This window comes from Tursiops truncatus, chromosome 9 (genome assembly GCF_011762595.2).
Source record: "Tursiops truncatus isolate mTurTru1 chromosome 9, mTurTru1.mat.Y, whole genome shotgun sequence".
In the NCBI taxonomy this organism is placed as follows: Eukaryota; Metazoa; Chordata; class Mammalia; order Artiodactyla; family Delphinidae; genus Tursiops; species Tursiops truncatus.
The window spans coordinates 94,609,962-94,636,249 of NC_047042.1; the positions used below are offsets into that span (position 1 = coordinate 94,609,962).

At 39.8% G+C, this 26,288-nt stretch overlaps 1 protein-coding gene across 6 annotated transcripts in view; it reads right to left on the reverse strand.

The window, feature by feature from the left end:
• Positions 1 to 26,288, reverse strand: part of TPK1 (thiamin pyrophosphokinase 1) — a 332,319-nt gene that overhangs the window by 120,788 nt on the left and 185,243 nt on the right. For all 6 annotated transcript variants that reach the window (XM_073810031.1, XM_073810036.1, XM_019933883.3 and 3 more), the window contains one exon: positions 20,359 to 20,505. In XM_073810031.1, the coding sequence (XP_073666132.1) occupies positions 20,359 to 20,505 (147 nt within the window). The remainder of the gene's footprint in view (positions 1 to 20,358; positions 20,506 to 26,288) is intronic.

The following is a 26,288-nucleotide window of genomic DNA, read 5'->3' on the forward strand; positions in this document are numbered from 1 at the left end:
AAATATACTAGATATACAACACTTCGTGCTATGCAAAGGAAAAGAATCGATGTATACACAGCAACACAGATAGATCTTAAAAACATAATGCTGAGTAAAAAAGGTAAGAAAAAAGGTGGAGGAAGCTTAAAAGCACATTGCTAAGCAAAACAAGCCAGTCTAAAAAGATTACATATTGTATGATTCCAATTATATGCCACCCAGGAAGAGGGAAAACTGTAGAGACAGTACAAAGATGACTGGTTCCTGGGGTCCAGGAGAAGGTGGGGAGTGTGATGAATAGGTGAAGCTCAGGGGATTGTTAGGGTGGCAGAGGTGTACTGTACTGTACTGCATGCATGGTATTGTAAAGGTGGGTACATGACAGTATGGGTTTGTCAAGACCTGTAGAACTTCACAACACTAAGAATGAACTTTATCATACACAAATTGAAAAAATCATTTAGGAGGATCAGGGGATTCTGGGACAAAATGCAGAATGTGACAATAGAACCTAACTATATTACAAACATATGGAATAGCCTCAATGGAGGGAGTAGGAAAAGGGTGCTGACCTAAGTACTTTGGAAATGAATAGAGTCTGTAAAACTAAAGGCAAAAGGAACTACATAGAAGTACTGTCCTCTAGCCGATAAAATTGTTTCCTACAGGGGTACAAGTAATTAACTCTAACACTGCTATTCATGTATACTGGAATTAAATAATTAACTAAGTGGATGGTAGATGGTGAGATCCAGGTCTGTCACTGCTGAAGTGAGAGGTTACAGACAAGCAGGAGAAATAAGCTAAAACGATCCACGTGATGATGGATTACAGTTGGAAATATCAGTAAGAACTCATGTTTAACTTAATATATATGCAGATGGTTACATACAGAAGTATGTATAAATATGGGTATATATACACAGGTTAAAATACACATCTATACTTCTTTGCTAAGAGGGTCTAAAAAATGACACCCCAGTAGCAGTAAGCACACCTAGCATCCAGATCTTGGTTTCTAAAGCCATTCTGCAAAAAAAAGAGAAACAGAACTCTGTAGAAAAATAGGTGATTCTAAGACTAGGGCAGGAAATATACAAGATGAGCTTGGAATGCCTTCTAGTAGAAAGAAAGGAAGCATGTGTGTGCAGACGTGTACGTACACACACACTCTTAGGGGCTCTGTCAAAGGAGCACAGGAACCAAGTGAAGGAGTTTCCAATGGCCAACACTGAAACAATCTGAACAACCAAATAAAGCAGAATTAGAATACAAATCAAAGTATAAGATAAATATTCATGAGCCCAATCTGATAAAAAAAATTACCGAATAAATTTTTAAATGGGGAAAAAGAGAGAAATCTCCCACAAAGAATTCCAAATAAATTGTGTAACTACTCCACCCTAATGGAGGGACAGTCTAACTCCCCACTTCTTCATGTGGGTTGCATACTGTGACTTCCTTCAGAATACAGATGGAAGGGGGGCGTACATTAACCTTATGGTAGGAAAAAACAGACACACAGTATTTTAGCCAGGTGATCAAGGTTAACAAAAACAGTCATAAATCACGTTAACAGTAGGCATCCTTGGTATAATGTGATAAAAATGGCACTTTAATTCTGTGCTCTTCCTCTCTAAAACACACAATCTGGTCTATTCATGAGAAAAACATCAGACAAATTCCAACAGAGAGCCATGCTGCAATATGTCTGACTAAGATTCCTCAAAACTGTCAAGGTCAACAAAAACAAGGAAAGTCGGAGAAAAAACAAGAAAACCTCCAAGAAAAGCATGAGGAAATACAACATCTAAATATAACATGGGATCCAAGGACAGAAAAAGGATATTGGGTTAAAAAGTAATGACATATGAATAGACTATAGACTTTAGTTAACAATAATGAATCAATTTTTGGTTCATTAATTGTAACAAATGTACATTATTAGTAGGTTAATAATGGGAGAACCATGTTCAGTGGACAGGGGTATATATCGGAACTTTTTGTACTATTTGTTCAATCTAATCTGTAAGTCTAAAACCTCTAAGATATAAGCTTATTTAAAAAAATAAATCATATAAAAATAAGAAAAAGGTAAAAACAATATCATTTATGCAAAGCATAAGTGCATACATATACCCTTCCTAAAATAATAATAAAGAAAAAAAGTATATGCAACTCATATTATAGACAGTATGTAAAGAGATTTTTAACAATATAGAAAGAAAAAAAAAGGCCAACAACTTTATAGAAAATATGGGCAGTCCAGAGAAAAGAAATGTGAAGAGCTTTTAAAGATATAAAAATATGCTCAATCTCATTTTTAATAAGAGAAATGCAAATTTAAACTACTCTGGGATATTACTTCTCACCTATTCAGATGAGTAGGCTGAGGGGAAATAGGTACTCTCACAATTGCATTTTACACTCTTATGGGGGAGCATTTAGAAGAAACTTTGACCCAGTAATCACACTTCCAGGGATCTATCCAAAAGATACACTGGCAACATACAAAGAGATACATGCAAAAGATTATTCAATCACATCACTGTAGTACTGGCTTAAAGAAAACGAAAACATCAGTGGAGTACATAAGAAAGGCTAGAAATAGATCCACATGCACATGGATAACTATTTTTGACAAAGCTGCAAAGGCACTACAGTGGGGCAAGAATAGCCTTTATGACAAATGGTGCTGAAACAACTGGACATCCATATGCAAATAAACGAATGCCAATCCATACCCCACATGGTGCACAAAAGTTAAAGCAAAATGGATCACAGCTCTAAATGTAAAACCGGTAACTATCAATATACAGCTTCTAAGAGGAAACATGAAAGGAAATCTTTGTAACCTTAGGTTAGATAAAAATTTCTTAGATAAAACACCACAGCATGATCCATAACGGAAGAGATGAATAGACGAGGCTTCATCAACATTTTAAAGCTCTGCTCATCAAAAGATACTGTTTCCCTGTGGTACTGAGTTTGAATGGAAAGCATAAGTATGAACTCACGGTATCTTAAAAAAAAATCCTAGCTTTGTCTATTGAATCAACTTAGTAGCTACAAGCACTCCCCTTAGTGGTCTCTATATTATGGTCTCTATATTAGATTATAGTCTCTATATTATTTCTTACTAAAGAGCCCACTGTAGAAATTCTAAGACTCAGCCAGCAAGTGTACAAGATGAATCCAGGAACATGCTACAGAAACAGAAAGCAAGTTATCAAAGACTACTGGATTTATGTCAAGCAGATTCAGCAGCCAAACTGAATATGCTCCCACTGTCCAAAGACAGGACACTTTGAGTAGCAATAAAGGTAATAACTATAATGGACTGATTATACCTATCAAATATGATTATAATCATGAACTTTAGGAAAAATACTGATTAATATTGAAGAATGCTAGAGAAGCAACTCTTTATTCTGAAAAATAGTAAATAAAAGAAAAAAGAATTAAGTGCGTATCCTGCCTTCCTTTAAAAACTGTTCTACAAGATAACCTAGTAGCTGATCTGAGGGAAGCTCCTCTTTAAGGAGGTGTTTCAGGCAATAAATAAAGTAGTAACTGTAGAATAGCTTAGTATTACCATTGGGCAACCACTATGGAGGTGAATGATGATTATCAATGGCTAGAACATCATAATAAAGAGACAACCAAATGTTATGATGCAATGTCACCTATTTCAGAAGCATCCCCCCAATTTTTTAATTGTTCTGATCACAGCTCTAGAATTAACTACAAATTACAAAAACACAAAGGAAAAGAGAAAGTATTTAATGATAACTTGCCATGCCATGAACCCAGACTGTGGAAAAGTCCATGGAACAAATGATAGTTTCCTCAACAAAAATGTTGAGGGGTGAGGGGCAGAACAACAGGAAGAAGGAGAAGAAAAAGAAAAATAGAGAAGGAGACTTACTGATGAAAAGAGACAACAAAAATATTAACCAATTGCAATGCACGGATGTTGTTTGGATCCCTAATCATATAACAAACCATAAAAAAACTTAAAATAACAAAGCATATGTAAAAATTGTATTTTATCACATTAAGTAATTATTTTTAACTTTAGTCACTTTAGGTATGATTTTTAGGAATTGCTTTCTTTTAGAGACACATATAAAATATTTTTTAATGGTCATAAAACAATACACATTTTTGTAAAGCACAAACAAAAAGGTAAATTATAATATATTTGGATGGTTTCTTATATGAGAATAGGGAGTCGCAGGCGAAAATGGGATTTGAACCAACAAACCCAAATCAACAATGAAACAAACTGACCAACGACGATAATGTGCCAGGAATAAGGCGTATGATGAACTCCACCCTTTCCACTTGAATCCCAAAGGAAAGAAACCAAACGAAAGCAAAACAAAATAAAACAAGAAGCAACTTCATATACAAGGCCTTATATGTTTTAATTTTCGTGAATATCCTGTGCAGTATCATTCCCAAGTTACAGATGAAGAAACTGGGACTCAGAGCGTCCCCAGGAGCCAGTCTGTACAAACTAGAGTCAAGACCCAAACCTCCCAGTCAGAACCAGAAGCCCCTCGGCAACACCTAAATCTGGACTGAATAACTGACACTTTTCAGACCTAATAAGCCATAGGGTTATAGACATCACCTTGCTTCTTCATACAGTTAACTATTCTATGATGAACTATGATATACGGTCTCCTTCTAGTTCCCTTTTTAATGGTTCTGAATGTCTTCCTTTCTTTGAGTATAACTCCTCTCCAAAAGAGCCTTGTTGTAATAAACTTCTATTTTGGATATAAATGCAATTTTTCAGGAAAAGAAAGCATCACGGATAAAAGGAATAGAGGATGAGATTTGTAGCATTAATTTATTTTTTTAATGTTGCACATCAACATTTTTACGCTAAGTAGTAAGTTAGAATTTGGTTCGTAAAATTGTTTTAAATGAAGTATGTGTTCAGGAGAAGGTGATTTTAGAGAATTATGTACTATTTGGCTTTAGAAATGAAATTCTTTACTGCAGCCTACTGGATGATACACAGTATTAAGTGTTGCTGCTAATAATCTTGTGTCTATATTTAATGCTATTCACAATTGTGTAATGAATGTGGCTGCAAGGGCAGAAATCTTTCTATCTAAGAGGTAAGTTCAATGAACAGAACATAAGCTCTGCATACTGACCTGTATCTATGGCCAATAAGCCTAGGCTTCTAGCATTGAAAAAGGCCTCAATTTGTCTTTCTCAGGGAGCGTTATAATGCAGTTAACTAGGAGTGCAGAGCAGTACATGTGCAGCCAGAGTGCCTGGGTGCATCCCATCTCTGCATCCTACTGGCTGCAAGCAACACCTTGAGCTTCATCTGAGAAATAGGGAGAAAAATAATTTCTTCATCCTGGCACATGTTGAGATTCAGTATTAGCCACTATCATAATTTTCACCATTACTGAAGAACCTGGCTACCACTCATTTGATAATTTCTGTTAATAACTCAATGTGAAAGTCCTATCTAAGAATACAGCCAGGCCCTGTCCATACTAACTGGTAAGATAACAAGGTGTACCAGTATTTGTCTGAAAGAGTCGGTTTCCAAATGGAACTCTATGGATAGGCTCAGGACTTCTATAAACTCTTAAAATTATATTTAAAAATTTCAGTGTATGTAGAAATGTACATTTTTCTGGAGAAGGTTCATACTTTTCCTCATATTCTCATATAGGCTCATAACCTCCAAGAGTTACAAACCATTTGTCTAACATTGAAGGATTAAAATCTGAATCCCCTAACATGGCAGAGGAAGTGATCTTCAATTGCCTCTCCAACCTAGCTTCTTTCCTCTCATCCATCACCATGTCCTCCTTTTCCATCCCAGAAACATCAGGCTTTCTACTGTTCTCCCAAATAAACAGCTCGGTTTCTTTACTGTACAGCTTTGCTCACGTCCTCCGTTCTCTGTCTTCTAACCTCTTCAACTTTTAGTGACCCTTACTCATCTGTCTACTTTTGAGACCCAGCTTAGACATGACCTTTTTCTTCCCACACCTGTCTGTGGTACGTTACGTGCTGCTTCTCTACGCTTCCATAATAGTCTGTATGTATTTGTAATATTGCACTTCTTTTATCTTATTGAAATAATGATCCAAATAGATTTAGCAAAGCTTTTCTGAGAATAACTTATTCATCTTCAATCTAGCAATATACCTGATACAAATAAGCCCTTGTTAATATGTTGGTTGAATGAATACATGAAAAAAACTGTCCAAGTCCCTTTATCTTTCTTAATGCTTGCTCTGTTCCTGGAAATATTTTATATGTGAAATATGCTCAGAAAAAATATTAAGCTCTAGTCATAGCTTTTCAATTACTATTATCAAAATTTCAAAGAGTGCCCACTTCTTAACAGGCTAGCTTCACCCAGGAGAAAATAAATCCTTTCCCACTATCCCTCGAGCAGCACTTTTGAACATTAAACTTGAGTGATAAAATAAGACCAATGTTCCATATTCTGTGCCTTTTACCTTGAGGGCTTCTGGTAGGAGTGAAACTGGCTTCCTATCGTCAGACAATTGGAAAGGCCAATGTGTATGCAATTAATCAATTCTGAGGCTCCTCTATCAACACGACTTTTTCCAAAAAAGAAAGACTCTGGTTCATTATCATTACTATCTCATTACTATATCATTACTATACTATAATAGAATATTCTTCTTCCTTGATAAAGGAAACTGATAATGTCCATTCACTTCTTTCTATTTAAAAACTTATCTACACTCTACAAAGGTGGCAGTGAAGCCTGATCCTCTGTTAGAGAAGAACTATGTGGTCTGTACATGTTATGCTTGCTTAATGAGTTTACCTCTTAAAATTGCTTCTTCTGCACTGGATGACATCACACTAAGCTCATGAATCATGTAATGGGAAAGAGAATTATGGAAGGGAGAGACCTAAAGGGTCGTTAGACATGGATTTGGAACGTGGCTTTATCATTAAATGGAAGAGTAACTCCTGACAAGTCGCTGCATATTTTTAAGACCCAGTTTGTCCTTAAAATTGGGTCCTACTGTCTCCACCTCCTAAGGTGTTATGAGAGCTAAGCAGTTCTCTCATCAGAAAGTGCATAGAATCACCTGAGGAACATTTTCAAAACACACCGTAAGCCACAACTCAAAGAACTACCTTGTCAGAATTTCCAACATGTCCTTTCAAAAAGCTACACATGGATAAATTATGGTACACTGAGATACATACACACAATTAGTGTTCTGAACAGCCATAATAAAAGAAGACGATCTCTATTACTGACTACAGAGCAGTCTCCAAAATATATTATTACTTTATTTTTTTTCTCTTTCAGAATCTGGAAGATTCTGAAAGAGGGTGGTGGTGGTGAAGAGGATAGAAATGAAAGCAAGACCTCTCCTGACAATAACTTTTTATGAAGCTTTGCTTTTGAACAATGTAATTACTTTAAAATATTTTAATATAGTAATTAAAAAATAAAGTCTTGTAACTACAAATAAACTGTGACAAATGAACCTAAGAGTTAAATTTGTAGCATAACCACAGAAAGAACAAAATTTATCATTTCAAGTGACAAATTTTAGACACAATACTCCGACTGGGCTATAATTTAAAGACGTATGGAAAGACCTGCAAAGAAATTTTAAATTTCCTTTAGTAGTTTACTATCAGTGGTAATTTAAATATTATAATTTTGAAACCAGTTACTATACACTATAGTCTAAAACAAGTATGTTATTTCAAACCAGGAATTTTGAGGGAGGGCAAAAGAAATAAAAAATATAAAATAAAAATAGGTTAAATATAGAAAAACAGAATTCAAAATATCAATACAAACTTGTAATTTATGCATACACACAACTTTTTGTTTGTTTCTAAGTTCTGTTCATTGAAAAATGTCTAGAAGCAACGCCACCATGGTAGCAGTAAGCGTATCTATTATCTCGATCTCAGTTTCTAAATAGCATTCCCCATGTCGAAGTATTTCAGATGTGATGAGACATCCGCAATTTAATTTCAAAGGGTCACCTTCCCCCCAAATACTTCTGTTCATAGAGGGAGCATACATGATCAAATGCTTTAAAAAATTAGAAATGGGTGGAATGCGTTGCTCATTATACTATTCTTTCAAATTCTCTGTATATATGACAATTTTCTTAATGAGAAAGTTGACTGGGGAGAAAAAAATGCTATGCAGATGATTTCAGTGCGGCTCCTAAATGCACCACCCTCAGGGCATGGAAGATAATTGAAACTGGTTGCTTCTCCTTCCTGCTTTTGCAGCCTCCGTAAGGTGCGACGCCACTCAGAGAGGGAAGCGGGGATTCTGACAGACAGACGGCAGCTACAAAGCAAAGGGTACAGGCCTAGGTTTCAGAAAAATCCCTAGACTGTTCATGGATCTTCCACGCACTCACAACATTGTTCTACGCATAGTTTCCTCATCTGAAAAACAGGAACAATGTACCTGTCTGCAGGCTTAACAGGGCTGCTGAAAATCAAGTGAGACAATGATGAACGTGTTTCACAAACTCTCAAAGTGCTGTATCACCCCAAAAATATTGCTGGTAATTTTCCAGGCTTTCCGGTACAAAGGTTTTTTTTTTTTTTTTTTTTTTTTTTTTACAACTCATGCACGGCTCTCAAGAGACTTCAATGGTAGATTAATACTCAGTATGTCTTCGACATTTAGAACATCCTATCTACTTGACATCTATCAGCAGTGTCTCAGTCCACTTCAGAAGGCAACAGGAAACTGGGGCAGCGTTAGTGTTCTATTCTCCGTCAAAGTTTAACTCTCTCTTTTGCTCTCTCTCTCCGTCTATTGATCATCTTGGTTATACTCTGCTTTGCTAACTTGGTCCCTGACTCTGATGTATTTTTATAAATGTTACTGTTAAACTATTTCATACCCATCTAAGTCAAATATCCTAATTCTGATCATGACAAAGTTATGAAGGACTAAGGGTAGCTTTTAAAAGACAGCTATATAGGATAGAGGTTTTCGGAAAAAAAATCCTCCCTCTCGGTGAGATTGGGCTTGGAAGAGGTAAGATTCTTGGGGTGGGGGGAGGTGTATGCACATGTATGTTACATGTGTTGTATATATGTGTGTGTATGTATGAGGGTGAGGTACCTCACGCCATTCCTTGGAAGAGCTTCAAAATATCAGCGTGAGTGTATAGTTTGAAGAAGTACCCTCGAACCCCAGTCCTCCTAGCTTAACTTTATTTGGATAAGTATTCCACTTTTTCTTCACTTTCAGTTTTGATTGCATTGGAACAACTAAGATCAAAATGCTCCCCAATTCAGGGAAAAAAAGAAATCTTAATCGGATGAGAAGTCATACAACCCAGCTGGGGCTGTACGAAGCTCTTTATACAGAGGCTTTCACCGGCGCCAATCTTCTTCCCAGAAGCTCATTTCATTTCCCTGCCGGTAATGCTCAAATCACTTCACAGTTCATTGATACCGCACTGGCAACCCTTTGTTTTCAATCAAAGGAAGATGCTGAAGCAATGCTCAATTGAACAAAGTATACGTGACACGGTGTACTCGTGCCCTTGCCACAGAGGACTGTGGGGGGCGATACAGGGAAAGATGACACTCAGCATCCCATATTCCATGACTTTACCCAGAATTGGATTATGAAAAATTACGATGACAGGGCTGTGACAAACGCTGATGCCATCGCTTCTATTGTTTCACCTGCGCACAGCATTCTTTTGGACTGCATCAAGACTCCTAACCCGATTCTCCGTCACTCATGGTTGAAAACGAAAAGGCCAACGTCCAAATAAGTTTTTTTTTTTTTTTTTTGCGGTACGCAGGCCTCTCACTGTTGTGGCCTCTCCCGTTGCGAAGCACAGGCTCCGGACGCGCAGGCTCAGCGGCCATGGCTCACGGACCCAGCCGCTCCGCGGCACGCGGGATCCTCCCGGACCGGGGCACAAACCGGTGTCCCCTGCATAGGCAGGCGGACTCTCAACCACTGCGCCACCAGGGAAGCCCCAAATACGTTTTTAAACAGCTTCCATTGAGACTGAATTTGATATTTCCTCCCTTGCTGCTTTGGAATCACGGAGGGGTCACCATAGGGTTTTGCTGATGGGCACCTTTCTATAAATCTCCCTGAGTGAAAGACTTCTTTAAGGTCGAAGAACTTGTATGTTGCATGGGTGAGTGGCGGGTACCGGGGTTATCATTTCCGGCCTTTACCCTTGAAGCTTCATTGTATCCAGGCTGCTCTAAAACCTACCACCCTGCCACCAGCCTCCTCATGTATCTGCTCAAGAGAACTAGCACACCAGCAGCCACTAACAGAAGCTATCGCCCCTCCCCACGTGAGCTTCCAACAAACTAGGAAAAAAGCACGTGCTAAGTAGGAAATAAGTAGACGAAGTCAGAGCCCCTGACTCCCAACCTGGGATGCCCAGGCACCCTGTATTCTACAAGGGGAGGCACCAATGAACACTCTTGATAATGGGAACAGGACATTGAGATCATCTAAAACTTCCTATTTATCTGGATTTGGCTCCCACTGGATGAACTAGCATTGGATGAAGTATGATCGTTATTATTTCACCTTTGATTAAAAATAGGCGACTTATGTTTTTAAGGTTTAGAAAATGAGAGAAGTTATACCCTAACGAATTTTCTTTTATGGATAAACTGCTTGAGGCCCATAGGAGAAAAAGGATTTTAAAAAATGATGAAAATAATCCAGATGAGGGAAGTTCAGAGAGGTTTATTTGGAAATTCTGGAGACAGAGAATTTGAGTAGGGCTTTAAAAGAAGAGAGTGACTTCAACAAAAAAATATTTTGGGCAGAGAAAGGAGTGATTGTGGTCAGCTTGGAAAACAGGAGATAGGTCAGTTTCCCTAGGTCATGTAACACTGAAAAGATGACAGACCAGAAAGAAGCAGATGAAAAGCTCTGACTCAAAGCTTCGTGCTGATGCCCAGACCCAGGGTGCCCACGGAAAGGAGAGAAGGGCCTGTCAGGATTGTAGAGCTGGGGGTGGTCCTTCTGCTTGTTTTCGGAGACAATATGGATTTAAAACACATTGCAACATATTTCACCAGTATTTAGTGATATAATTAGTGTCCATAAATGTGTCATCCACCTTAAAAAGGTGCAGCATGGCAGCTACGCTTCTGGTCATCCTGGAAAAGAAATAAAGGCATAGTCCCAAACATTCCTCTTCTGGTTTCGTTTTTAACTTGGAAAATGGTCTCACCAAAATAATTCTGTAAGCCGTCATTAGTTCCCAGGTTAGTCCAAAAAAGAAAAAAAATTCAACTGCTTATGAGGGAACAATGAAAAAGGGCAAACAACAATAAAGAGAAATATATATCTACCTCCTTTCCCATTTAATACTCAACTCAGAATAATCTGGTTCCTTCCTATATTTTACCATGAAAACTGTACCTTATCAAGCCTTCCTAGCTTCCAAACTCATGATATTTTTTTTTAATTCTTGATACCCTTGTTGATCACTCCCTTGCCTCTTGAAACTCTAAACCACCTTCGTTTCAGCGTCACTCTCTTTTAGTTCTATTTCTTCTCCTTGAAGGTATCCCCTCGAGTTCTACCATCTGCCGCGGCTCTTTACACTCTACACCGTCCTTCCAGGGCGATGAGTCCAGTCCCAAGTTTCTCATTACCATGTATATATTGACGAATCTCAAGGTACACCGCCAGGTTAGGCAGAATATTTAACCCTTTTAGGCAATTCTACTCAGTTCCCAAAACAGACCAATCTCTTTATGTCCCAAATTCAGCTGATTATCTTCCCATCTTGTTCTGTTCTTCTCACATTCTTTATTTCAAAGAAAGACAACACCCAGTTGCCTAATGCCGAATCCTAGGCATTGCACTGATTCCTCCCTCTGTGTTCCTGCAAAGACTTTTGAACGCACATCCCAATGAACTGTATCATCTCTTCTTCATGCCCATCTTTACTTAAGTTTACTTACTCACCATTCCCTTCTTGGATTTCTGAAGTAGTTGAATGGCTTCCATCTCTTCCCTCATCAATTTATCCTTCACATTGCTACCAAACTATCTAAAATGTTAATCTAACGTCATTCCCTGATAAAAATACTTAATACCTGAACTTGGCCTTCAATATAAAGACCATCTTCCTGAGAATGCAAACAAGCCCCTCGTGATCTAGAACCTTCTTACTTCTAGCTGCATCTCCGAGGCTCCCCAGGATTCAGCAATTTGGAGATTCCCCCAAAGGTGGCAAGTTCTCTAAGGCCCCCTTGCCTTTTCATATTAAATGTCTTTATTCCTTTCTTTGCCTAACTGCCCATCAGCTAGGATCTCCCTCAGAGACTGTCCCCATTCTCACCACCAACCCTGTGCCCAAGCTGGGTTAAATGTTTTTTTCCACGCCATCCTTATAGCGCCCAGTGTTCCCTTATAAGGAGTGTAAATTTTGCTATTTATTCTTCCATCTTTTCCACTAAACTCTAAGTAGCAGAACAGAAGCAGTGCCTTTTACTTCTTCACATGCACTGCCCACCACTGTGTCTATCACATAATTGGTGCGTAAAGAATGCTTTTTGCTGAAGTATTCTACGCTATACAACAACAAAAACGGAATCAGCAGAACAGAAAACAAACCTACAAAATAAACCCTTCATGAATGTGTGATTTCACGTCTTAGTTAAAGAAAGTTAGTTTCATTAAACATGGATAAAACCACAGAGGGAAAGTTCCTACAGAGATCTAAAGGGGACACTGGGGTGCTTACAAAATGAGAGTTGCAGAGCTCTGGAACTTTGTGGTAGTATTGCACATTAAAATTTAACGTCTGACTACTAAGAAAGGCAAATACACTGTTCAACAACAGGACAGGGTTTTGTTTTATATTTTTTAAATGCCATGTAGTGGAGGAGGAGGAAAAGCACCCGGAAGGGGACAGGAGAGGAGAGAAGGGGCATAGAAACATTTTCCTAGAAAGCTGGGCAAGGTCTGGAGCGAGGGAAGGAAGAGGGTACTTAGGGCAGATGTGTGTCTGCGTGCAGTGCTCCTCGAGAAGAATCTGCTGCCCTGGCATACAGAGCAGACAAGCCGAAGAAAAAGAGTAAGCAAAGCAAGGAGCCACTTCGAAGAGTGTTTAGGTTAGACATTAGGTGGCAGGACTTTCCCAGAGAAGGAAGCTTCGGTGGGTGTACGACGGAGGAAGGAAGGAAGGGGGGATAGCAATTTGCCCTGTGGAAGAGGAAAGAGAGACTGAGAAGGCTCTGAGTGGCAGGCCATTTACAGACATGAAATGCCTAGCGGTCCTCTTTTAGGCATCACTGCATGAAATCTACTTCATTTTCAGCAGAAATTTTCTTTCAAGGAAATGCTGCGCATAACCTTGGGAAAATCACTTTACCTTTAAGTGTCTGCAATTGCTCATCTATAAAATGATCTCTCAGACTTTATACTATTTACACCAATACTGAATGGTTGTATGCTACTTATAATTTATAAAAAAGATTCTAAGATGCCAAGCAACAACAAAAATTGAGAAGATACAGAGGGAGAATGAAATAATAATCCAAAGAAAGGAATTATATAATTGGATAATAAACCGTGAGAAGATTATCAGTGTTGCCTATAGAGTCCCCGCACTCTAAATCACTCTGAGAATCACTTCTCCGGTGTTCTCACTGATGAGATGGTGCTGCACGTGTGGACAGACAGATCCAAACCCCTGGTTCTCTGCAGAAACCATCATGCACACCAAATTTACATCACGGATATTCAGCTTCTTTCTATCAGACTATTAACAGCTTTCTATCATATTCATTACCGGCATTTCAAATGTATAATGGAGAAAATGTCAGGACTTTATACAGTAAATGATTGATCTAGTGAGAGGAAAAAAACAAGCAGTAGGAAACATGGCTAAGATCATGAGGAAGAAATATTTACAATGTATGTAGAAGTTCGTTCAACTGAGATAAAAACCGACAGCGTCGCTCTGTAACAGCATTCTCTTATACATCAGACGCTATAATCCTGAACAGGAATCACTGAACGAGGTTTGGGATAACGCAGAAGACATGCCTTATTAACTCTCGGACAGCTCATTTTTTGGTCATAAATCCTATTAACTTGTATTACCAACTGCCATAAAACTTGGAGATAAAAGATAATTTATGCTCAGTGTACAGAAGCTAATGTTTCTGGACTCCTGAGAAGCACAGGACCAGAAAATGAGAAAGTATGTATGTGAAATCTGGAGCCATTCACACCCTGCATAGTAAATGCGACACACACGCTCTGAGCACCTGGCTGTCTTCACGGGGAACACAGCCTAACCCGTCACTGACATCAGTGGGGTTTCATGGCTAAAATGTCTCTCACCATTTTCATAAAATCTCCTGCTCATAAAAGGGCATGATGTCTTATTAAGAACACATTTTTGTGGGGTAAAAGAGGGATGATGACTCTTTGGGGAGGGGCTATTAGGCATTCTATTTTTTTAATTTGCTATTTTAAAATGGCAGTTTGAACATCCCTTCAAAGTAAACGCTCCCTACTGAGGTTTTCACTCATAATGACATCTGACCCGCAGCAAGTGAAATATGGCACAATACAATCGAAAAGACATTATCTTCTAAAAAGTCAACCAGCTAAAAACTTCCAGTCTTCCAAATTTATATAGACCTGGAAGTACACTATTGCCTTTTTTGTTTAACATCTTTATTGGAGTATAATTGCTTTACAGTGTCATGTTAGTTTCTGCTGGATAACAAACTGAGTCAGCTATTTGTAATTAACAAAAATGAGTCATAGGAAGTGGACTGAAAAGAGAATTAGATGAAAGATTTTAGTCTGCAACAATCTACACAACTTTAACTGAATGGCTCTCGACATACAGGCCTGTCCCAAATGACTGACGTACCCTTAATGAATGAAGGATGAGGGTTTATTTACACAACACGCTCTCACAAGAGTCTCGTATGTAGAGAAAGAAACACAGAACATTACAGAAACATTAAGATGAGTTGAGGGTTGGGAGGCTTTTTTTAGAAAAATCAAGAGAAGCACATTTTAGTTCCATGGTCCAGTGCTATCCCAGCCACTTCACCGTCACAGAGCAAATACAAGCACTAAAACATTTATCAGCCAAACACACAGGTCCCATAAGACATCTCACACCTCCTGCTATTATCTTCAACTTCACACAACCTGGAATTATAGAACCAATTCTAGAAGACGCTGTCCTCAAAAGTAATACTCATAATAATTAACATTTATATTGAATTCTACCACTTTTGATATATTTTAGCAAAGTTTGATGGCAATCTCATTTAATCTGTTTAAATAACGAAGATTCTTATTGTAGGTAGATTTTTTTATAGTTGAGGAAAATGCAGAGTGTTATTTTTGTTTAATTTCAGGGTAAAGCCACAAGGTAGGATATACCCTTAAGGGGCATCCAAGATCAAGCTTATTTGAAAAGAATATTGTAGAGAATTTATGTGCGTGCGTGCGTGTGTGTGCGTGCGTGTGTGTGTGTGTACACATATGCATATCCTATGGATAATGACCAGCCTGCAGACTGTGACTTGTTTTAAGAGTTTGTCATTTCCATCTCAGCCCATTAATCCCATGAAGAAGGAAAGGTAGTGCAGTGGAAAAACTGCTGAGTCAAAATACTGCTGTGTGATTCTTATGATCTGTCCTGCTTGCCTCCCAGGACTGTTATGAAGCTCAAATGATATGCTTCTTGTGCAAGTCCCCCAATTACCTCCTTTCTCAAGAATAGCTATTTGATGACTTTCAATTAAGAAGTACATTTAAAACATTTTGAAAGCATTCTTTATCTGTCACTGAAGCAAACCAGATTGATTTCCTTAGTCCAGCACCAAAATATTTGAAAATGGTTTCAATTTACGTGTATGGTATGTCCATCCTGATTGTGACTCCAATAACCCTATTAACAAGGAACAGTATCCTGCAGACATCGTCCTGAATACGCACACTACCTAATACAGATGCGTACTTTACTACATATGCCACATATAACACAGAGATAAATGAAAATACATCTTACAGAGTCATTTCAGCTCCAACGTTGCGTGTTCCATTTCTAGGATATAGGCTGCTTCTGTGCAATAATCAGCTTTTAATTGATCACATTTCGTAAGTGTATAATTAGAACTGCTTAAAAATATGGTAGGGTGTGTAAGCCTGGTTCGTATCTTAAGCCCTCAAACATACTCCTTTTGGCTTTTGCAGTTGCTCTGGGTGCTAACTACTCTCTCACTAAAAGTGACTGAGAAGCAGAGACCTGGGATGTGACCCCTGGGAAAGACGAGCAGAGCCAACCCTACTGAGCCCCCAGAGGAAAGTCTGTGCTAAACATTCTTACTCCTCTCATGCAATGGAGAGGGTATGGTCTTGTGTGAACTTTCTGCCTCACGCTATGTAATACTTACTTGATAGGGTAAGGTAATTTGCTAGTTGTTTCAATAAGACAAGATCAAAATGACCAGAGAGAGATTCTAGAGGACATGGGGTATGCAGGCACACTTACCATGATTACTATGTTTGGGGAACTGGGGATTCTCCTTCAATGATTAAAGTCTGACATATCATAAATGAAAAAAAAAAAGATGATTATGTTACAGAACATAACCTCTGTCTTTGACGGAGACAATGGTCTGTGCTCAGTCATCTTTCCGGCCCACAGCCTTCCTCTCTTCGACCACCTCATACTGAGCTGGGGCAGCGTAACTGTGTTCACCAAAGGTGACACAAGCCACAGCCAGGCCTGGCCTTTAAAAACATGCAGTGCCACTTTTTACAGTAACCTTTTTTCCGCTGCTGACTCAACATGTTCCCAATTGGCTTGGATATAAAATGGAGGATACTGCCCAAACCACACCAGATTTTCCATGAATGAGAAAAAAAATTAAGCTTAATCTCAGTTAAGCCTCTGAGATTTGGGGGTTCATTATCACTGCAACATACACAGGGTAGATTAGTACCCTGGCCAACCGACAACAATAAAAAAAAAAAGCTAGAAAAAAATTAAAGGGAATCTTTCAAAATGCATCAAACATCTTTTTCTTTTTTTCAAAGAATATTCAAAAACTAAGTTTTGATTGAAAAAGAACACCAATCTACTTTTCACCTTACAGGCATTTGATTTTTACCAAATCAGATGAACTTGAGTTTCAGGTGCTTAGGCCTCCAAGTATGGAAGGTCATTAGGAGAGCAAGCCTGAGCAACGTAGGAGCGTAAAAGGAGACTGCACCACTTCAGTGGAGATTCTCAGAGAAAAGACGAATACAAAGGATACCCCCACGTGAATGCTAGGAAAACTGTCCAGCCAAACCTTGGTTAAGAAGAGGAACAAGTCTTCCTTGGGCATCTGTAATTGGAAGTCAAACTCCCAGCAGAATTAGCTTCAAAATACATACCACCGAGATGGTCCAAAAAAGTCTCAAACGAAAGGTCCTAAGTTATTAGTGCCTATAAATAACTGGGTTGGAAGTCCACTCTAAATTCTCCTTGGACTCACTTTTAACTCCTTCTATAAGTAATTCCCACAGGTAAAGTTCCCAGAAATATGAGGTCATAGCTAAAAATCACAAAATACGGAATGAATCAAGGTTACAAAATAGAAAAGCAAAAGAGAACATAAAAGACAGATGACCTATAAAGTCTGCAGATATCAGAATTTTTCTAGACTATAAAGGAAGTAGGACAATTATGTTTTAAGAGTTTTTAAAATGTGAGTAAAGGGAAAGCTTGTAAGAGAGATGAATCATGGCAGGAATAGCCTTTGCTACTGAAAGGATGAGTTTAGTAGCAAAATAGAACAGCTAAAGCAGAAGAGTGAAGTGGATTGCAGAGGCAATGAGGAACTTCAGAATGTAGCCCAGAGAGATTAAGACAGAAAATACAAGAGACAAGTTCTGAGATATATATGATACAATTAGAGGATCACATATATGCTTAATTGGAGTTGCAGAAGAAGGGAGAAAGAAAATGGGGGATGAGACAATATTTGAAAACATAATGGTTGAGAGTTTTCCAAACTGAGGACAGACAGCAATCTATAGATGGAGGAATTCCAAGAAATCCCAAGCTGAATACATTTTAGGAAGTCTACAATTATTCAAAGAAGATACAAAATACCACAGATAATGAAAAGATCTTAAGAGCAGAAGTCATTTTTAGATGTGGTTTTTGCTATCAGTTAATCTTCCAATTTTACTTTGCAAAAACCATTGTACCCCATCTAGTTATCTCTTAGCCAGAGTATTTACATAGAGACAAGTTGCAGTTGACTATTTTAGCATTCGCAGCATCATAAAATCATTATAAAACAATAAAGCTCAACGCTTCACAACGGTAGAGAGTTTCACGCTTCAGAACCTATTGGGAAAGTACAGGTATTTAATAAACATCTAATGAGAAATCTAAGAAGCATATCTGTGCATGTCAGACTGCTAACCGAAATCTTCTAATGACTTCCCATAGCTTATGGCAAACAAGTTCACACTGTAGTATGTAGAGTTCAAGGTTCTTCAGAGGTAGGATCCAAAGTAGTCTTCCGAGTCTGATCTTTCAATAGTTTCCATATGGCTGCTCAGAATTACCTGTAGATGCCATAACATGCCCTTCAGCTCTATCTTTCTTTAGTGGCTCCTTCTAACTGGAATGACTTTCCCATCATCTTCAATAGCAGACATCCACTCATCCTTCGAGATTCTGCTGAAATGTAAGCTCAACACAATCTATGTTCCATGAAAGGAAGGGTTTTTTTTTTTGTTGTCATTGTTGCTTGCTGCTGTATCCCTAGAAAAGTACCTGACATATAGCAGGTACTCAAGAAATATTTGTTGGGAATTCCCTGGTGGTCCAGTAGTTAGGACTCCAGGCTTTCACTGCCGAGGGCTGGGGTTCAATCCCTGCTCAGGGAACTAGGATCCCACAAGCCGTACAGCAGCCAAAAAAAAAAAAAAAAAAAAAAAAAAATTGTTGAATTAAGTAAATAAAATTGAGTGCCTCTGTGAAGCATTTCCTTACACACCCATGACCAGATTATATAATCTTTCATCATCTTTATGTACTAACCTTTTGACCTTGCTTTATGTCTGTGTTTTATAAATGTCTTCTTCACTAGACATATACTAGAGAGTAAAGAACACATGTTACTATTTCTGTTTAATCTTCAATTGCCCAGCAGTGCAACAGGTAGGTAGCAGGCACTCCGTAACTCTTTGTTGACCAAATAAATGGACACTATGGAGTCTGAAAACCGAATTCTTCAGCTTCGTTTTCGCACCTCACAGGAAGTATTCCAGAAAGCAGCAAAGCCACGCAAGGCAAAGAGCCAGAACAAAATGCACAACTGGCGGAACGACGGTAAGCACGCATGCCATGTTAACCAAACAACAGTTCTCAGGTAATGGCAAGCTACAGATGATGGACAGCAGAGGGACTGAGAGCAAAGCTGTAAGCAGCACATTACAGTGACAGGCAAAAAAGAAAAAAACAAAAAACTGTCCACTGTCTTTAAAAAATGTTGCCAAACATGGGCTTCCCTGGTGGCACGGTGGTTGAGAGTCCGCCTGCAGATGCAGGGGACGCGGGTTCGTGCCCCGGTCTGGGAGGATCCCACATGCCGCGGAGCGGCTGGGCCTGTGAGCCATGGCCGCTGAGCCTGCGCGTCCAGAGCCTGTGCTCCGCGACGGGAGAGGCCGCAACAGTGAGAGGCCCAAAAAAAAAAAACCGCAAAAAAAAAACCAAAAAAAAAATGTTGCCAAACAATCATTTTTCAAACTGAAATACACTCATCAACCTCATAAAACATGTTTATATAATAAGAATTCTATTCTAAGCACTACACTGATAGAAAATTTCCTTGATGTTTATCATTGGAAATGAATGACATCATCATGAGAGTGAAATTAACAACCAAGCAACTTATGAACAGTAAAAGCTCAAGACTAAGTGCTTAACAAAATCAAATGCAGTTTCCAATTATAACGACAACACTGAAAATATACAAGAATTCCATTTGTAATGTTTGCCAAGCTTTGTGCTTTCTCTTCTGAGATTAATCTCAAGTGGCACTCACACTCAGCTGCTCAAAATGCAAAAATGCTAAATTTAATTCTTAGTGTCAATTTAATTTAAAAACTTTTGTTTTGTTTTTCTGAGTACAACGAGGCTTCTCCTCCACCTGTTTCCCATTTAGCCACAAGTAATCAAACACCTCAACTTCACTCACAGTTCAAATACATAAATGGGGCACATGTTTTCTTCTTGTGTACGAAAATGTTACAGGTTTTGTGGAAGCAAAGCGCTGACACTGTATTTAATCCTCACTTACCGGTTGGAGCAGGTAGATGAGAGACTCCTCTTGGATTATTGTAATTGGCAAAGGAGTGATTCGAGTTGCTTGGAACAAAGTGCTCACTGACGCCATAATCTGGTCAAAACGTCCAGCAAGTCCTCCCAGGGTCACAATCATATCTACCTAAGAAAGCAAAGGAAAACCAGCAGTCACATATTTAAGGACTTTTAAAAAATAAATAAATAAAATAATTAAATAACATCAAACACTTCCATAGAGCTTTCAGTACCCTATTTTATTAGATAAGCCATGAAGAAATGGCAGACATCATTTGTGTTGTTCAGATGAAGGAATTAAGTCACAAGATTGGTGAGTGGCAGTCAGGTTTCAATAGGTTTTCCCATCTGCCTATTCACCTGGAAAACTAGCCAACTCGCCCTTTAAAACTCTGTTCCATGTCCCTTCCATGTGGAAGTCTTCCTGATTTCACAATTGGTGCCTCTCCCATCCACTCCTCACAGCATCCCTGTGGGCACTTTGATCACCCAACAGCGAGTGAGCCCCCACTAGAACCTAGGTATCTTAAGGACCTATACTGGCTTTTCACCAAACCTAGTAAGTTGCCTAAACTCTCTGTACCTCATTTTTATGTTTACATGTAAAAACTGGATAATAATTACCAATTGAGAGGGTTGTTGGGGGGATTAAATGAGGTAACTAAATGGGTCAATAAGTGCAAAACATTTAAAACATGTTCACAACACAGTGATTGTTTAAAAAGTGTTAGCTACTCATCTATTATATTATTTTCAGTATATTACATTTATATTACTATTTTTATTATTGGTACATGTCGTTTGGTATGTTCTTTCTTTTCATTTAACACCTTAAGCAAAGCATTTCCTATGACTACAGGATAGTTTATTTAAATGTTCCCCTGTTGCTGAAAATACGTTTCCATGCTATTTGTATATAAAATTACTGTGATGCTTTCCTAACATATGAGACAGTGGTTAAAGAACGGCTGCAGGGCAGTGGAAGGGGGCGGAGTAACAGTCTCCTCCTGCATAAGGCAGGTGGCTGAAGGTCTTAAGGAGAATGAAAAAGAGGCACTGCCTGGTCTCTTTCCTTCTGCTGGTCAGCCTGGTCTTGTGATGCACCAGCAGAGTCAAAGCTGGTATACTGATCATGAAAAAGGAAAGACAGAAGAGCTTAATTAAATTATTATAAGAAAACCTTACATACAATAAAAAGCGACAGTTATACTCACTCTACCTGGAATAAAATAGAAATTATTTACAGATAGGAAGCATTTGGCTTTTAGTTTTAGTTTTTTTTTTTTTTGCGGTACACAGGCCTCTCACTGTTGTGGCCTCTCCTACCGCGGAGCACAGGCTCCGGACGCGCAGGCTCAGCAGCCATGGCTCACGGGCCCAGCCGCTCTGCGGCACGTGGGATCTTCCTGGACCGGGGCACGAACCCGTGTCCCCTGCATCGGCAGGCGGACTCTCAACCACTGCGCCACTAGGGAAGCCCCTGGCTTTTAGTTTTAAAACAGTACATTTTTAAAGCTCAGATAACATTTAGTCTGAAGAAGGCATGATTTTAGAAGAGTAACATATCACCCAAGCGCCGGTATAACCTGTTCAGTCTCTAGAGGAACAGTAAGTGGCTTAAGCTCCATAAAGACAAAGGCTGTGCTTCTCTGGTCCACAGGCTGTGGCCCTGGTCCTCTGCATAGTGCCTAACATGTACAAGACCTCAAATGTTTGATGAATGAATAAGTGAAGACACTGCAAGAAAGAACTAGTCAGCCTAAGGAAGAAAGAGATTAATCGCCATACTACAGGAATATATAAATCAGAACGGGATTCCATAAAAACATAAAAAAGTAAACTACACAGAAAAATTAAGAAATTTGGAATGAGTTTCCGATTTTTGACCTTTTCAGAGTATAGGAATTTTTATTTTGAATAAGATGCTTCAGGTCAAAGCTAGAATATTTTAAGACAAGTATACCACACATCTAGAGGATCTAAAATTTTCTTTGGCGATCTTTCTAGAACTCCGAGCATTAGATTTGAGGCAGAGAAAGGCCATGCACTCTAGGAAGCATGTATTACTCCTAATACACAGGTGAGGACTGGGATACCTTAGTCTTCAGAGGAAACTTACAAACCTTTGTTTGGGGTTATCAAGTCTGGTAATCGCTCCTGGTCGTGTTTAGGAAACCTTATTAGTAAAGCCACTCCAGACTGGAGGGGAAAAGGCCCAGACATTATACAGGACCTCAGAAGAACTAAAGAGAATTTGCTTTACACTGAGGAGAAAGACACTAAGTGAAGTTATATATGAAATATAAAGTAGAGAAAGTTCTAAGGCTCTGGTAAAAAGCACATGGCACGGTCCTATCTACATAATCCTAAATTCATATCAGAACCAAGGCCTGATGATAAAATAGTTGATTCACTATGCAGATTCTGGAATCCTTTTTGTAGGTTCTCAATTTTTCATTACTATACTCCAAGCCTTGGGGGATCCCATAACCTTTAAGGCTGAAACTTAATCCACATCTTCCACACCGGGATATCAAGATGAATCAGCAATATCTGTAAACCAGTCATTGAATTTTTCAGAATAAAGAAGCAGCGAGATTACTTCTCATCACTACTCATTTTCCCTACAGGAAGTGTTTATAACCAGACTGATTAAAAACATTAGAGGATCAGTGCAAGCTGCAGTGGGCACAGGAGCCAGCCCAGGGCTATTTCTGTAGTTCTTTAGTTCTGGTTAGAAGTAGGACATCTGGGGCTTCCCTGGTGGCGCAGTGGTAGGGAGTCCGCCTGCCGATGCAGGGGGACACGGGTTCGTGCCCCGGTCCAGGAAGATCCCACATGCCGCGGAGCGGCTGGGCCCGTGAGCCATGGCCGCTGAGCCTACGCGTCCGGAGCCTGTGCTCCGCAACGGGAGAGGCCACAACACAGTGAGAGGCCCACATACCGCAAAGAAAAAAGAAAAAAAGTAGGACATCTGATATTCACCAACCCTGTATATTTACATAGGCTTTGCAAGCCTAGATTTGTGCCTTTAGGACAGCAACGCCCCTGGGAAAGAGTGTTCAATCGAAAGCAGGCTATTTACAGACTGCCAGGATACCTTTTCTACCTGGACGCAAAGCCCTGTGCATTTACTTCTTACGTTACCCCGCGTATTGTACATTTTTAAAACATGGTATTTTCTGGTCGCCTCAGCATCCCCACGAACGGGCTGTAAGCGCCTGGCCAAGTTCCCCTTTGTGCCCTCCTCTGACTGACCTAGTGACATTCAAACACACCAGTGAAGCTTCTCAAGCTTTTGCTTGTGTCCACACCCAGACCCCCCAAAAGGCACTTGCTCACGGGTCCTCGTTCTCTCTGCTGGCTCCCCACCTGCCTGGTTAAGCTCACACCCTGTGCCCTCCCGCCACGAGGCCCCTGCATGGCCCACGGCATGCCTTCCTCTCTAGGATCCGTGAGCATTACAGCCCTTTAATTCCACACGCCTCTCCCTGGTGCCAACTCCGCGTCTGCATGTGTCTGCACCAGGTTGATCAACAAAACCCACCAATTACTCCTTACAGCACACCCAGCTACACTTTGTTACGACTGCTGACGTACTTGTATATCTCTCCATCTAGAGGAGGCCTAGGAATCACAGATGCCAGCCGCAGCGTGTGCGACAAGGCAGACAGCAAGCATTTACTGAGCTTCCCCGAAGCATAGAAAATCAGGGAAAATTGAATAAATAACCAGAGAGGCAAGAAGCTGATTATTAGGCTGAGTTAATGTCATCTAAATCCTACAGAACAGTACTTCCCTACTTGGCAAGGATTCTAACAGTTAGTAGCTTTTGAAAAGAATAACTTATTTCACATGTGTTACCCCGGGTAGTATTTATCGATCATTTACCATGTGTTAGCTACTATTCTGAACACTTAGGATAGATCAGTAAACAAGACAAAAACTCCTGCCTTCATGGAATTGATATTCAAGTGGAGGAGAATATATGTATAACTGAATCACTTTGCTATTCACCTGAAACTAACACAACATTGTTAATCAACTATACTCCAATATAAAATAAAAATTAATTTAAAAAACAGATGCAGGACAACACGCAATTAATAAAAATAGAAAATAAGTATATTAGTTGGGATGTGAAAAGATGGCGAGTCCTACAGGGGAATAAGAGAGTAGGAAAAGAGAGATGAAAAATGCTAGGCTGGGAAGAGCTTCCACTTCAAACAAGAGAGCCAGGGCAGGCTCCATCAGAAAGGTAAGAGAGGAGCAGCAAAGACCTGAAGGAGGTGAGGGAGCCAGTCAGGTACAGACACCTGGAGCCAGACCCATCAGAAAACAGACTGTAGTAAGGCCCTGAAGCAGTGACATGGCCCCAGGCATTTTCAAAGAATGTCGGGAGGCTAGTCGTGAGAACTGAATGAGAAATTAGCAGGAGGAATCATTAAAATCTAAAGGCTAGATCTGTATAGAGCCTTGGTAAGCCATTGTCAAGTCCCGACTTTTATTAGCATTAAGTGGAGAGCCATTTCGAGCAGAGGGGCGACACGATGTATGTATTTTTAAAAGTCACCATGCTGGGTGTCTGGAGAACAAACTGTGTGGAGGCAAAGAAGAAATCCAGGAGATCGTTAAGAGATCAGCACAGTAATACAGACGAGAGACAACTTTGCTAGCCCCATCACTTCACCAAAAACTATCATCACTGACATCCTATTGCAAAACCCAACGGTCAGTTCTCAGTTCTGACATTATTCGATCCATCAGCAACATCTGACAAGTTTATTCTTACCTCCTCCTGGATGAAGTCTCTTCCAGAAAGATGGGCTTCCAGCAAACCATACTGCCTTGATCTCACTGGTTGTGTCTTCTGAGGAACAACTTAACATCTCTGGAGTGGTCCAGAGCAAGGTCCTTAATTCTATTGTCATTACATCCCCTCCCTTGGTGTTCCCAGGCAGCCTTGTAGCTTCAAATACCATCAATGTCAGCACTTCCTCACTGTGTATCTTCAGTCCAGACCTCTCTCCTCAATTCCAGCCTCATATATTCAATTGCTTACTTGACATCTGCATTTGGAATCCAATAGAGATCTCCAAGGTTCCATGATCTTTCCCTCAATCACGGTCTCCCACTGTCTTCCCCACGTCGGGTGCTCCAGCCAAAACTCCCAGAGTCGTTCCTGACTCCTCTCTCATGTCCCTTATTTATCCTCTCAGGAGATTCTACTGGTTCTAAGTTCAGTACGTATCCAAAATTTCTCCCCTCCTCAGTACCTACAACCTCATCACAACCACGGCCATCAAAATCCATCAGAGGATGTAAGCCAACGTTCTGTCTCATGGGAAACACTGCAATAGCCTCCAAAAGATCTCTGCTTCTGCCCTTACTTCTCCACAGTCTAGTCTCAATACAGTATCAAAAACAATCCTGTTAAAATGTAAATCAGATTATGACACTCTTCTGTTCAAAATCCTCCAATGGTTTTCTAATGATTTTTCTTAATAAGACAGCAAAGCCTGCAATATTGGATATCCAGGTGTCTCTCTGGTCTCACCTATTTCCTTTCTCTTCCTCCTCTTGGCTCCAATCATAATTTCTTCCTCCTTTCTGTCTCCTGAAGACACAAGAGTCCTTCCTACTTCAAGGACTTTGCGTTTGCTGTTCTTTCTTCCTAGAATGCATTATCCTCAGATATTCACATGGCTAGCTTCTTTACTTATTTCATTGACCATCTATCAAAAACTTTCCCCTCGGGCTTCCCTGGTGGCACAGTGGTTGAGAGTCCGCCTGCCGATGCAGGGGACACGGGTTCGTGCCCCAGTCTGGGAAGATCCCACATGCAGCGGAGCGGCTGGGCCTGTGAGCCATGGCCGCTGAGCCTGCGCGTCTGGAGCCTGTGCTCTGCAA